Below are 15,628 nucleotides of genomic sequence, written 5' to 3' on the forward strand. Positions count from 1 at the left end.
AGTTCAATGAAAACGGGCGTATTCTTTTTAATCTGAGCTGCACGTCTCGTGGTGTATCGTTGCAGAGTTAAACGTAAAACGGTTTTAAAGAGATGTTTTTTGATTAGATGAGATACTATCAGCGTCATATGAAGCACTCTGAATCATGGTGTTATACAGCAAGTTTCACCCAAATCTGCAAAAGGATTGAATAGATGTAAATGGAAATTAATTCAAGCCCTTAAAATGATTTAACCAAAATCAAAATGAGTCGACAGAATCCACCGTAGGTCTTACACACCGAGTATTGTCGAAATCAGTCACTTGCAGGCGGGGAAGAACAATGGGAGGCGGCCTATTCTAATATTTTTCAAAACCGAAGACCCACAACATCAGGAACTTATTTTGTCAGAAAACCTGCAGATCTTATTGGAACGCGAGGGCCTCTCATTATGTTCAAGGAAACCAATTCAGCTTCAAATATGTTACTCGCCCCAGTGAGCAACTTTGGAATCTATACAAAAAGGACAGTCAAAAACGGGCTCATTTGCTCAAAATCCTATGAATGGCTGACCGGCCAGCTGTAATACCTGTGAATCCTTCACAAGGGTCCACCTTCATCTTCCCCCCGAGCAACAGGTGGTGGGAAGACTAGCTCTGGAATGCCAACCGTTACCAGGACCAACCCTAAAGACCGCGAAACACTTCTTCGGCAGGTAGAAACTTCTATGCGATTTGGAGGGCAGAAATCCTAGATTTCAAAATACAGCAGACGATTACAGATCTGAAGATGGCCAACTTCTGATGATGTTGACAATGGCGGTAAACATCTAACATACTACACGGCGCAACAAGACAGCCAACCATCTTCAGGACTTGAGATTTACACGACGGTGAGTCCGAATACGGCTGTCTTCTGGGTAGTTGCGCCGTGTAGTCTGGTAGTTTACCGATGTTCTAGAGGTGCCTGCTGATGATGAAGGCAAAAATCACCTCTGAAACGTCGGTAAACTTCTACCAGACTAAATTTCATACTCGCCGCAGTAAAAACCTGATATCTCAGGATTTATTTCAGTTCTTGTATTGTGATTTTGTTCATGCTTCATTCACAAGATGCGAGCATTCTCAAGGATGGGGATCGTACGTTAAGAAAATATGAGTGTCCCGTTATTGAGAAACATGGTGTGGTGATGTGTCTTATGATTTAGTTAGTCTGGAATTTTCGATTTCAAAAACTAACTTCCTGAATGCTTGTAACTAAGATAGTCGATTCGAATGCCGGCTATCTTGACTGAGGATTTTCATGGTTTTGTCAATTCCCTCCAGGCAATTACAGGGACAGTACCTTAAATTAGGCCACGACCGCTTCCTCCCACGTCCTTTCCAATTCATAATTTACCATCATCCTCTCATTCGACGCTATATAATATGAGCTACTGAAAAACGTCGTTAAAAATCTAACTAACAAAGCGGCCTTATCCTACGTACATCAGCACAAAATTCGTCTTACGTGTCGCACACAGTCAATCAAACCATTTCACTATTTTACGGAAGACTGGCATCTGTCTCCAACTAAACGAGACCACGAATGGGACATAAGAAGCATCCATGTTGAAATATTACTCATCAGCCCTGAAAATTATTAATATGTTGTTCGATTCGGGGAAAGAGGTGTGTTTTTCTCCCCCTCACCGTGTCCGGACCCTCTCTGAGGCCTACCAATACTACTCTACTGGTACTGGTTGGTGGTCTTTCCTCGTGGTTAGAGTCCAGAGGGTGAAACAAAGTCACCAAGGTCAAGAATACCCTTCGTGGAGAAACATACATCATCAATATTCGTGGAGTGGCTTGTTTTAAATGCAACTTCATACTCTGCCATTCTTCCTTAAAATTATAAAATATTTCATAAATAATCCTAACACAATTAAACTTGTTCGTTTTAAGAAATGGTTTATGGGCAGTAACTTAATCTGGAAGCAAAAAATGGCTCCTCCCGATTTTGCGTGCATGTGTTGGGATTAATCATAGAACAACCGGTAACTCTTATTAAAGCCTCACACACACACACAGACAGTCCCTGTTCTCACGAACATTTATTTCTTGGGCAGAGTTCCTAAAGCGAGTCGCTGCTTCCCGTAAGTACAATGTTATAATTTAGGGTTACGTCTCCGATCGAAAAAAAATTATTAGAAATCAAGAACTTTGTTGCCTAAAACGTAACATACAAACAAATGAAACAAGCACAAGTTGTTAGATCACAATAAAATATTTCGCAAGATGCACATCACAGCAAAACATAAGGCGAACTGACACATGCACATCTGGTTTCATTGACTAATAAATAGGCCACGTTGTGTCCTAAGTGGAGGGTGTTTCACTGTAAAAAGTTCGTATGAGGGAAATTTCGAAATGTAAATTTTCGTGAAACGAGGACACGTATCTGGAATAAATTCGGGAAAGATGTGTCACGTCTGAACAAATGAGAGACCAAATAAGGAGCCATGGCGACGTAAGGTCTGGAGTGGACGAAAATCATTACCTATTAAAAATTCAGGTCGATTAGTTAAATGTGCAGTTCTTAAGTCTGGACTTTAATTATTATTTGGCGAATATCCAATGCTGTTGAGACTTCTACCTTCCACAAACCAACTATTCAATCAATCACTTCATTCAATCAAGGAAGCTTCGTATACCTGAATCAGCATTTAGCGTAATTTAAAATAAATCTCTGATTGCATAATTTTCCCTATGAAAGTTTTCCTTACTTGTATCGACGTACTGTGATCAAAATGATAAAACTATAATCACACAAAGTAAATTAACTGCGGTATCTGTACTATGAGAATTTTAAAAATGGTGCTATAAAGTCCGTAAAAGCCTGTACAAGCAATAGGGTTTGAGTCGACCCACATCAACAGAACTACAGTTTCTCAACTTACCGATTTTCTGTTGATGGCGAATCTGTGTCGGAAAAATCTGAAACAAACAACATTTTAATTATTACTAGGACAATGTCCCGTTCAAACCAACAGGATATAAAACTCTGCCAGCACATCAGTTACTACAGGATATATTTAATTGGAGAGGAAATCGCCCCTTCATCTGAAAATACTTATAAATACATCTCAGAGATTGAAATCACATAGACCAGGTCTTCTTGACATACGCTTTGGGAGGCCTAAGGAAGAATTTGTTTAATAACCTGTATGACGAAAAATAACGTCAAAGTTAAGTATTCAATTCTGAACAGTCAATAAAACTAGCAGGAGAAGCGTTTAAGAAAATACAAAACCGTATAAACCCTTGCCCACAGTATTTTAATAAGGTTTCAAAGTTCCAATAAATCTCACTCCTTTACAACTCAGCAGCCCACGAGTCGATAAAACAGGGTGTATCCCCAGTTAGTGAAATATCCAGACCCCTAATTCAGTCCAGATAATATAGTTTACAGTTTCGTTATAGTAACCTAGTAAAGTATAGTAACTAACTACGGGCTAGACGACTGGGGTTCTATCCCCGACAGAGGGAGAGGATTTCTCCTCCAGATCGACTCTGGGGCCCACCCAGCCTCCTACCCAGTGGGTAATGGGGTTCTTTCCCCGGGGGTAAAGCAAGGCCAGGGCGTGACGCTGACCACTCACCCCTATCTAGTGCCGAGGACAAAAATGAGTAGGAGCTATACCTCCACTCCCCCCCAAGCGACCTACATGGCGTGTTGTCGGACTGATTTAGTTAACATTTTTACATGACCAATGGCCAACTGAGTTACGGTACCAGCATTGAAATTGTTAAACACTAGACGTTACTACTACAGAATGACGTTTGCACAGTATTTATTGATTCGTGAGGGGCTACAAAATGCACAATATTCACTTATTGTGTAATTAATACTGTGCGTGCAGAGACCCTTTTTGAATAAAGTCAAAAGTCCCTAGTTTTTATCATGATCTGTATAATAAAAACATCTTTACTGGTAATGGAAGGATTTCAAAACGGCTTCGAGTTCCGAACCCATGACCCTTTTCATAGGTGATTCGTCAGTGCTGTACTTCAGCCCTTAATCCAACATGTAAGAGCCTAAAAACAGAAACACATACGCCTACAGAAGTTTCCAAAAGCTGCCAAGAATATACAACAACTGTTTTGTCTCAAATACTTCTCCATGCGGGCATGTGACCCAGTGAAGTTTGCTTCTGCTGAAGGAGCGTTATCTCTTATCCACATCTGCTGCCGTTTGTTCTTTGGGGGGACAGAGGGAGTTCAATGACGCCTACACTCCCACATGTCACATGCTCCACATGGCAAACATGCCCCTTCATTTCTAGGAAACGGAATTTCTGCTCAACCAGTAACGACACAAAACCAAGTTTGCAAGTTCCACTGAATGAAACTTCCCTTCAAAACAAAAACTGCCTTTAACTGTTGCGGTTGGGGAGCCCGGAGGTTGGACGAGGTGCCAGGAACTCCTCGCTGCAATTTAACACGCGGTTTCGGACTTGGCCTCCTCTTATAAATACTGTAATGCCCTCGGATAAGATCATGAGCGCGAGTATGCCTTCTGGGTTGTAACTGTCGTCTAAACCAGTAAAAGTTTACCGACGTTTCAGAGGTTCTTGCTATCTGCTATCATCAAAACGATCGCCCAGACTAGAAGACGTTACAACCAAGAAGACAACCATCTCCAACCTTCGGACATCATAAAAAGAGACACTTCTTAACGAAGTAATAGATCGACTGGAGTTGCTGGTGCAATGTACCAACTTTACGTCAAGCTCAAAAGCGAACTCCGCGACTTTCTCTGGTTTGTGGCTACAACATATTAACGACAAACAAAGACGCAAAATCACAAAGACGGATATAGCCTACTTCAGAATAGGGTAGGCCTAAACCTTTCCAGTCCCCTCTCTAAAGTGCACATTGAAGGTTAGTATATGACAGGATGCTTTAAAAATTGCATAATTTGTGTAACACACTCAAGAATCCTCTTTGAGAGCTGATTACCGGTCAGTTAATGAAGAAACAGCCCAGTTTTTGAAACCCGAAGGCTCATTAAAGCCTACCCTTTAGGATCCATTTTAATATTATTCTCTCAACTACACTTAGTTTTTCCAAGTCGTCTCTTACTTAGCTTTTCTGGCCAGAATGCTGTTCACATTCACGCATCTACGTAATAAAACGTGTATCCGTTAATACCAGATCTTAAAAAATCCCGTCTGAAAACGTATCAGCGATTGGCAAGTTTCGACTGTAGTTCATTCATTCAGAGTCGCCTTTCTGTGCCACTGACTGCACACAGCAGACGGCGTTGCGACATCCGGCGGAAACGGCATACGATGACGGCCGGTAGACCGGCGAGCAAGGACTGCACAGTTCCAGGTTCCAACTCCAGTCACGGTCTGTACGTGCCAGGTCCTTGCCCCCTTTCACTACTCTACGCGAACAAGCATCGTCATAGTTCCGTCAATACTGCAGTTTCAAGGTCACACCCACGGATCTGCTTACTGTAATACTGCTTTCACCCGTGAGCGGCTCGCTGAGCCTGTATGCAGCTCATGCAGAGGCGATAAGCAATTCAGAGTTCGGCTTACATGACCCTCCGCTAGAGTTACCAACTTCACTCAGTCCCTCCAGCAACATATTTTCAGTGTATTAGCAGCGTTCATCAAATCATGTTGCGACTTGAAGTAATATTAATATTTTAGAGCATAAATATTATAAATGATTAATAAATAGTACCTATTACAAACAACTTAATGCAGTTCCCCCCCCCCCCCACAATGTGACTCTCCCGTATAAATGCGTTGGCTAGACTGGCTTGATCTGCAGCTCACTGAGCCTCGTGTGAAAGGGTTCCATGTTAAAGATGGCGAAACTCTCCCCGCCAGTAGCCGCTCACACAGGTTCAGCGGCTCTCGTCTGAAAGGGTGCAATGCATTATGCTGGGATTTCTATCCCCCAGCAGTCGCTTCAGCTCACGTGAGCCACGGGTGAAAGGGCCCTAAGTTTCAAGTCAGAACACTGGAAATACATCGCACGGCGTTTCGGCTCTTTTTATTTACAGCGAAGATTCAGGACCACTTTGGCCAACTGCAGGGGAATATAAACTCGGGTTCTAGGACCACATACGTCCCTAAACAAACCTTAACAACCCCCGCAAAGTTTGTTTATTTAACAACTTTTCCGGTTGTTCAGACTGCAGGTCTCCCAAAAAAATGTATACACATCCAATGAATGAAATGAAGACATTTCATTAAAAAAAAACATTACATACGTCAGAATTTACAAGTAGTGAATTCCCAAATCTAGGGTAGGTATTGAAAATGACCATTGTCTACTTCTTCCGAAAACACAGAGTTCGATAACAAGGTTTAATATTCCGTACTATAATGTGTATACATTTTTGGAACACCATGTACATATCGTCGAATGAGATTAAATAATGAATTGGAAAGGGTGCGAAAGGAAGCGGTCGCGACCTAATTTAAGGCACTGTACCGGCATTTGACTGGAGGGCTTATGGAAAACCACAAAACCCACAATCAGGATAGCTGGTCTTCGGGCTGAGATTTGAACCCTGGAACTTCCGAAGTGAAAAAATACTAACCACTCAACCACGGATGTTCAGTGCCCCGAGAAGTCGGCTTTAATTTTCAGTTCAATCAACGACCGGAACCTATTAACGAGAAATCTGGATCCGTCGACAAGGGAATTTGCATTCCAGGCATTGACAATATATATATGCACTGCATATAATAACTAGGATTCGGGCTGGAAGATGCAATATTTATCTTTATGCCACCAACGCGTCCGAACCAGACCAGGGACTAGCCCCCTTTTCAACGAGTAACGGTGGTAAAGCGGCCGGAGGGTGAGGCTTACCACTCACCTCCATGAATTTAAAAATAGTTTATTTAACTACGCTTTCAGTAGGAGAGGATGATGGTGAATAATCAATTGGAAAGGATTTGAAAGGAAGCGGTTGTAACCTAATTTAAGGTACTATCCCGGAATTTAACTAAAGATACAGAGGAAACCCACAAAAATTTTCAGTCAGAATAGCCGGCAAATGGGCCAAGAATTGAACCTTCGACTTTCCGAATACGAAGCAGGAGTACTAACCATTAGGCCGCGATATTTGGTCACCACCGCGTGATGTCGAATTAATAATTTTCAGATTTGCATGGTATAGCACTTCATTAAACACACAGACAACTTTACCCTATATTAACTTACCAAACATCCGAAGTTCTGACTGTGAATAACACAGACCAAAGCACACTCTGGAAGGTTTTTGTAAGGCGGTGTTTGAAATGCAAGAAACTTTTATTTAAGCATGCCAGTATTATATCAGCACGAAGTGTGTTACCTCATGAAATATAATGGAGTAATGACACAGAGTTGATGTTGAAATGTTGAACTTGTACGACGCCAAGGTACAAGGGATCTTCAAAGCAAACCAAAACCAAGAAGAGCAGATTAATATTACCCTTCTTGCATGAACAAGAATTCAGAACGCCTCCAAAGACTAGCCTAACTCCAGTGACAACAACAGTTCATACAGTCTGAAGTACCGACTGATGATTCCAACAGGGAGTTACTGGTAACCCCAGGACAACGCCACGGTGAGCCCCTCTAAAACAGTTTACATGAAACAGACGCCTGCTGTTACGCGAACGAGCACGTGCTATAATTTGTTCCGCTGGCTTTTCCGTTGCTTCGGGTACATTCCTTCGGAAAGAACGCCCCGTCCTGTGTTAACAGACTGCATGATAATGTTAAGGGGGTTATTACTAATTAATTTACAAGGGTAGACTTTTGTCAAGCATGACATTTTCGCCATCACTGAAGAAAGCTGGGCATGTGTGTCGTAAATGTGTCAGATATCGTTCAGTACAGAATACTGGGGCTTCGCGTCTCATGTCAGAAAAATGAAATAACTGAAAACAAAGTTATAATTTACGTTGCTTTGGCAAGAAACTATGTTTCTTACTACAAGAAAGGAATAACCTAAACAATAAATATGTATATAAATAAAGTAATGAGAGGGAATATTTGGATCTACAAACAGAGGAAATACAACTGATGGAAAAAATAACATAAATTGAACTTCATAAATTGTGATTTTTAACTAATATAATTAAAAGTAATCAAATCATGGAATATGAGGTGGACAGCATACATAGGAGATAAGAAGTGCATTCAAAACATTAGAGAGAAACCTAAATAGACGAGATCAGCTATGAGATGCAGACGTATATAAAAATGATATTAGGAGTACAATAGATTTTAAAGAAATGACGTGAAGCTGCGAGCTAGATTCAACGACGGATTCATGTCAACACTGAAACAAACCTTCGAGTTTCATTAAATGGGAGGGGGGGATTTTATGACTAGCTGAGCTACTACTAGCTGCTCAAGTATGACTTTCCCTGACCAAATCGTCTTGAATCGTAACTGAGACACAGAACCAAATCAATTGTCCTCAGTACTCTAACATCCAAACGACAAGAAATTTATCTGTGGAAACACTAGAAAACAGATCGATGCAGGGGCCAAAACAATTTTTTTTATATATATATAAATTGTTATTACAAGCAGCGAGACCGGTGGATGGGGGTAAAAGCACGAACAGTTTGAAATGGCTAGGGTTGTTGACGTTTCATGCATCCCACGTCGTAACACGACTGCCGACCATATGTTACGTCCCATGCCACCTGGGTACACATCTCCCCCTCATGCAAATACCCCCATGTGGGTCAAATTAATATCATTCATCGCACAATGAACGGCAGCTCTTATCGATCTGGCGAACGCTCCATAACGACCGACATCACTGAGCACGTGCCCCAGTGTTCCCTCTGACGACCAAAGAGTTTGCGAGATTTCAGAGGTGCTTGCTGCCTTCATCATCAGGATCATAACTCTGATGGTAGAGACAGCAAGCACCTCTAAAACGACGGTAAACTTCTACCAGACTACACGGCGCAAGTACCCAGACGACAGTCACTTCAAGAAGTTTGATATTTACGAAGCACTAGAGAATTATCCGTCAAGAATTACTGGAAAATCTTAAGTAGCACTTAAAACATTTTTATCTAAAATTCCAACAACAGAACCCAACCTACAGATCACATTAGGGCAGTTCATGGAACCCATAGTATGGTTATATTGCTCCTTACGCAACTTTATAATACTTGAATACGTATGAAGTTATGATAGATGGAAATAGTGATTTTTAAAAAAACTGATCAACTAAACCGACACATACATCTCAACGTATATCGCAGGCAAAAATTGCATTTATTAGTTTGTAATGCAACGGTGGTCTAGCGGTTAGAACGCTGGCCTGGCCTTGTAATCCTGGGGTCTCGGGTTCGATTCCCGGCGGTACCCGAATTTATAACTTGTGTTGGGCAAGACCGTGGTCTAGCCAACACGGAGTTTTCCTCCGTGGCAACCCAACAATTACTCCATTCACACACAGAAGAAGGCAATGGCAAACCACTTCTGGATCATCTGCCAAGAACGTATATGAACAGGTCCCAGTCCGAGAAAAGGATGGAAGGATCCTGTTCATATGGACCTGTCGTCAGACAGAACACTAAATAAATATAAAAATAATGCAAGGTCAAGGCCCTCTGAATCTGATATTCTGTTAACAGTTTCCGATGCGAAACTAAAGCAGTACAGAAGAAAATGTTTAAAACGTGTTTTTATGTATTTCGGTTAAAATTTTGTAAAGTGTATACATTAGACCGCAATTCGCTCGTTTTCGTTAGTAAGAAGATAAGTAGGTAGGGTCCACGAATATTCTATGTCGATGTATTTATGCTTCTGCATTACTTACAGACTAATGGCGAGTTTAATAAGTAATCACCAACCAACCAATCAAGACTTATCTATTATTTATGGAACATTCTTCCATAGCTGTGACCAGCTACTAGACCTTGTGAAACTACATGAGACAGAAACCTCCCACAGCTACAACACTTCTTTACTTTTGCCTTGTCAGGTGCACTGTTACGTAGAGATCATCAAATGATTAGAATAGTATGCAGAAAATCTGTCGTGGCATACGTTAAGACAATGTTGCAACGACATTCAGACGTGTCATCGTGGTATTCAGAAGTCGCTAGTAAAAAGCGAGAGGTTCCTTATGGAGAAGTCTGCACGAACAAGAAACTTATAATTAAGTAATTTCGTGATGCAGTTTCCACTACCACAGCGCAGAATCTCTCAACGTTAATTACGTAACATCAAAAGTTGTGTGTACATACATGCATTCCATAAACCAAAAACTGACTACACGATGTGGAATAAGTCAAAACCATGCAGATAAGAACAATTCAAAATATTAATTTTTACAAATTATAAAAGGTTTGAAATAAATAATAGAACGTTACACTAAATCCACTGCTACATAGCAGATTATTTTATTTTAAATAACCCCTAAAAGAATTACGGGACATATGAACTGTACAAATTCATCAACAGAATAAAAGCTTTCTGTACAGTATGCCCCAAAAAGATGAGTACAAAGCAACAACTTTGGTGACCATTTGTCAGATAGTTGCTCACCGCTGTCATCAGCGCCACGAAGCTAACGGTGGTCATTTTGAACACTACACTAGATATGCTAATTCACTAATTGCCAATGCTGACATATGTAATGGTTTAGTTTATTAAAATGTCTTTATTTCATTTATAATGTTGCGATCTATCGCCAAGCTCTAACGATTCACTAATTATCGCAACCAAACAATGCAAAACAAACTTAACACGGCGTCATATTGTTTCACAATTAACAAAGTCACGTGTCACTTTTCCGAGGATCTGTTAACGAACACAATTTCAAAATTCAGAATTGAATGGCACTGGTCTCAATCTCGCCACAAAAGTGACCGCAACCCCGCCCCCACATGGCCCCCTTTAGTATTAATGATACTACGTTTCAAAAAGTGCAACGTGGGTTGGTCTCTATTGTCAACTCCAATGTTAAAGCGTCGAATATTTAAAAAACCATAAACCAGTCTTTCCTTATGAGAAGTAGGTTAAAATGTAGGCGTACACACCATATTACGTTCGTAGTAAAAGCAAAGTGCTTAAGCACCTAATAAAAATATCTATGCAGAATGGAGATACATCTCCAAACATTCTTAACATTCGGACCAGATCAGTGCCCGCACCCTATTTCATCAGACACATGACAGCACACCACACAATTTCGTCTCGCGAAAGGTGGTCCTAAACTATTTCATTATAAATATGTATCTACATATAAAACATTGTCCTATAAGTGTGAAGGCTTATGAAAATAAAACGTAACATAGGCTGAATAAAGGTATCGACGATGAACCAGACTAAGTGTGTATTATGAATTTTAATTATGAAAGAAAAAATATTGACTTATTCTAACGAAAAGTGCGAATAATTACAAAAAAATTGTTCTAAAAAAATCGCGACACACAAAACTTTTGGTAGTGGCACACCGGGCTAGATTGAAGTGAGTGACCAGCCTTGCAGTCAGGTCTCTCTACCCCAAGGTACAAAGCTGGGTGGGCCACAACGTTAGTTAGGACACAGCGGTGGAGGAGAGAAAATGTCTGACCCTACACGCTGTACCGATCATTGTGTTTGTAGTGCCATAATAAATATGTCGAAGGGGCGAAATGACAGAAGGGACGCCATCCAGCTTCCCGCCAGACACGGAACCAGCCAGCAGACAATACTGATATAAGTAATCTGACCTTTGGTTGCCATTGAGGCTACAAGAGGTCACAACAGGTAATTATCAACAGAACAGGACTACAAGTTTATATTGCGCGGAGTTAACCTTTGTTAACGTCGTCAGTATTTGGCAATGACTACTGATGACGCTTAAATAACAGTCCTTAATTACTGACTAATCCTACGACCCCCTGGTAGGTAAGAAAGGTGGACTTTGCCCCAATCTAGAAAAGGTTGAGAATCCTTGCTCCAAGCTTTCTAAGTGGACAAAGGGACCTTACAGTTTAGCCTTCTACAAGCTATAAAATACGCCGGCAAATGCTTGAAGTACAACAAGAAATATGACCAACTTAGCAAACATTGCTTTGTCCCTTCTGTTTTGAAAAACCACGCTCTTTGTTCATGAGTTCGTATGACTCTCCACATCACACAACACGACTGATAAAAATAATGGGGTATATTCCATGTTGGTCCGGACTACCTTAACTTGAAACTCAAAATCGAACTGTCATAATTTCCCTTCACAAAAACGCACCATAAAACAAATACAGCTACAGCTATTTACCCTAAGTAAAGACATCAGTACCTCCAACTGCTATTGCAAACATCTCTGCGTAGTGCTGAACATTTAATAAAGAACAGGAAAGAAATTACAATGTTAACTCCATGCAGAAGTAACTTTACAATTAATGTTCATCAATGTACATATTTAGGATTTGAGGTTTCCACGGCGGTGAGTCTGAAGATTACTGTCTTCTGGGTTTTGCGCCGTGTAGTCTGGTAGATGTCCACCGACGTTTTAGAGGTCATCAGGCCCTGATGATGGAGGCAGCACGACCTCTGAAACGTCTACCAGACTACACGGCGCAAAAACCCAGAAGACAGAAATCTTCATACTCATCGCCCTGATGACGGAGGCAGTATGACCTCTGAAACGTTGGCAAACATCCACCAGACTACACAGCGCAACAACCCAGAAGACAGAAATCTTCATACTAATCGCCCTGATGACGGAGGCAGTATGACCTCTGAAATGTTGGTTAACATCGACCAGACTACACAGCGCAACAACCCAGAAGACAGAAATCTTCATACTCATCGCCCTGATGATGGAGGCAGTATGACCTCTGAAATGTTGGTTAACATCCACCAGACTACACAGCGCAACAACCCAGAAGACAGAAATCTTCATACTAATCGCCCTGATGACGGAGGCAGTATGACCTCTGAAACGTTGGTTAACATCGACCAGACTACACAGCGCAACAACCCAGAAGACAGAAATCTTCATACTCATCGCCCTGATGATGGAGGCAGTATGACCTCTGAAATGTTGGTTAACATCGACCAGACTACACAGCGCAACAACCCAGAAGACAGAAATCTTCATACTCATCGCCCTGATGATGGAGGCAGTATGACCTCTGAAACGTTGGTTAACATCGACCAGACTACACAGCGCAAGAACCCAGAAGACAGAAATCTTCATACTCATCGCCCTGATGATGGAGGCAGTATGACCTCTGAAACGTTGGTTAACATCGACCAGACTACACAGCGCAAGAACCCAGAAGACAGAAATCTTCATACTCATCGCCCTGAAGATGGAGGCAGTATGACCTCTGAAACGTTGGTTAACATCGACCAGACTACACAGCGCAACAACCCAGAAGACGGAAATCTTCATACTCATCGCCCTGATGATGGAGGCAGTATGACCTCTGAAACGTTGGTTAACATCTACCAGACTACACAGCGCAACAACCCAGAAGACGGAAATCTTCATACTCATCGCCCTGATGATGGAGGCAGTATGACCTCTGAAACGTTGGTTAACATCTACCAGACTACACAGCGCAACAACCCAGAAGACGGAAATCTTCATACTCATCGCCCTGATGACGGAGGCAGTATGACCTCTGAAACGTTGGTTAACATCGACCAGACTACACAGCGCAACAACCCAGAAGACAGAAATCTTCATACTCATCGCCCTGAAGATGGAGGCAGTATGACCTCTGAAACGTTGGTTAACATCTACCAGACTACACAGCGCAACAACCCAGAAGACAGAAATCTTCATACTCATCGCCCTGAAGATGGAGGCAGTATGACCTCTGAAACGTTGGTTAACATCTACCAGACTACACAGCGCAACAACCCAGAAGAGAGAAATCTTCATACTCATCGCCCTGATGATGGAGGCAGTATGACCTCTGAAACGTTGGTTAACATCTACCAGACTACACAGCGCAACAACCCAGAAGACGGAAATCTTCATACTCATCGCCCTGAAGATGGAGGCAGTATGACCTCTGAAACGTTGGTTAACATCGACCAGACTACACAGCGCAACAACCCAGAAGACGGAAATCTTCATACTCATCGCCCTGATGATGGAGGCAGTATGACCTCTGAAACGTTGGTTAACATCTACCAGACTACACAGCGCAACAACCCAGAAGACAGAAATCTTCATACTCATCGCCCTGAAGATGGAGGCAGTATGACCTCTGAAACTTTGGTTAACATCGACCAGACTACACAGCGCAACAACCCAGAAGACGGAAATCTTCATACTCATCGCCCTGATGATGGAGGCAGTATGACCTCTGAAACGTTGGTTAACATCTACCAGACTACACAGCGCAACAACCCAGAAGACGGAAATCTTCATACTCATCGCCCTGATGACGGAGGCAGTATGACCTCTGAAACGTTGGTTAACATCGACCAGACTACACAGCGCAACAACCCAGAAGAGAGAAATCTTCATACTCATCGCCCTGATGATGGAGGCAGTTTGACCTCTGAAACGTTGGTTAACATCTACCAGACCAGAAGACAGAAATCTTCATCTTTAACATCTGCACAATGTGTATTGTTCACTTAGGCTGGTAAAACAAAAATCGTACGAGCGGAGCATCAACGCGAGTGGTAGAAACAATAAACATAGGATCTTTAGCTCCGGAAAACCTCAAAGGCAGAAAAAGATCCAAGCTCAGATAAGAAGAAAGCATTCTCCGAGGTGTCCTGTCTGATCTGTAACGTATCACAGCCATCTATATATATATATATATATATATATATATATATATATATATATATATATATATATATATATATATAGGCGGCCGTCTTTATGTCTTGCTGAGCGGGAATCCATTTAACATGGCTTCACCTCCTCTGCTACAAATACGACCTTTTCACGAAGATAAGCTGTTTGACTTCTTCTATAGCAGTTCCGTCATCGTAATAACTGCCCAGAACGATACAGAAAGACGCAGAAAATCATCTTTCCCCAAACAGTATTCGAAACCTACAATCGAATATCCCGGAGAGTAGTCGAAAACTACAACTATTCTACATTTAAACTATTCATCGAAAGTAATCCGAGGAACGGCTCTCCTTGAGAAGCTGATAGTTACACGGGTGGTCGAGAAAGTCACTGCATTCATTTACCTTATTCACTACACCCTGAGGCAAGATAAATCCAATCCACACGCATCTGTAATTTGTTAAAATTTGCTTCTGTAGCCGTGAAAATATTGTTCTGCAGTAAAATGTGATTCCTGAAATTTCTCTTACCCATCATCGAAGGTAAAAGTTACTTGCCAGGCTAAACAGTTAACAAATAGGAATCCGTACACCTGAGTATCGCCAAGAACAAAACCGCTGACATCTCCTGCTGACTCTACAACATGCAGGCTACTCGATATCAGCATGGAAATGGGCTGTATCCAGTCATACAAAGACAGAAACACGAGATTGAACGAACACAATTCGGCCCTTTTTATGCCACGTTGAAAATATTGCTTAATTTCTAATGTAGAATTTGAGGTTTTCACGGCGGTGAGTCTGAAGATTTCTGTCTTCTGGGTTGTTGCGCCGTGTAGTCTGGTCGATGTTAACCAACGTTTCA

General features: G+C 41.6%; 1 protein-coding gene across 1 annotated transcript in view; it reads right to left on the bottom strand.

Annotated features, from left to right (window-relative positions):
* LOC110839057 (M-phase inducer phosphatase) overlaps positions 1-15,628 on the bottom strand; it is an 84,499-nt gene that overhangs the window by 56,106 nt on the left and 12,765 nt on the right. The window contains exon 3 of the mRNA XM_087357285.1: positions 2,919-2,955. Within this exon, the coding sequence (XP_087213411.1) occupies positions 2,919-2,955 (37 nt within the window). The remainder of the gene's footprint in view (positions 1-2,918; positions 2,956-15,628) is intronic.

This window comes from Zootermopsis nevadensis, unplaced genomic scaffold (assembly GCF_977971745.1).
Source record: "Zootermopsis nevadensis isolate Lab colony 2312 unplaced genomic scaffold, Znev_1.0 Znev_ptg000028l, whole genome shotgun sequence".
NCBI lineage: Eukaryota > Metazoa > Arthropoda > Insecta > Blattodea > Termopsidae > Zootermopsis > Zootermopsis nevadensis.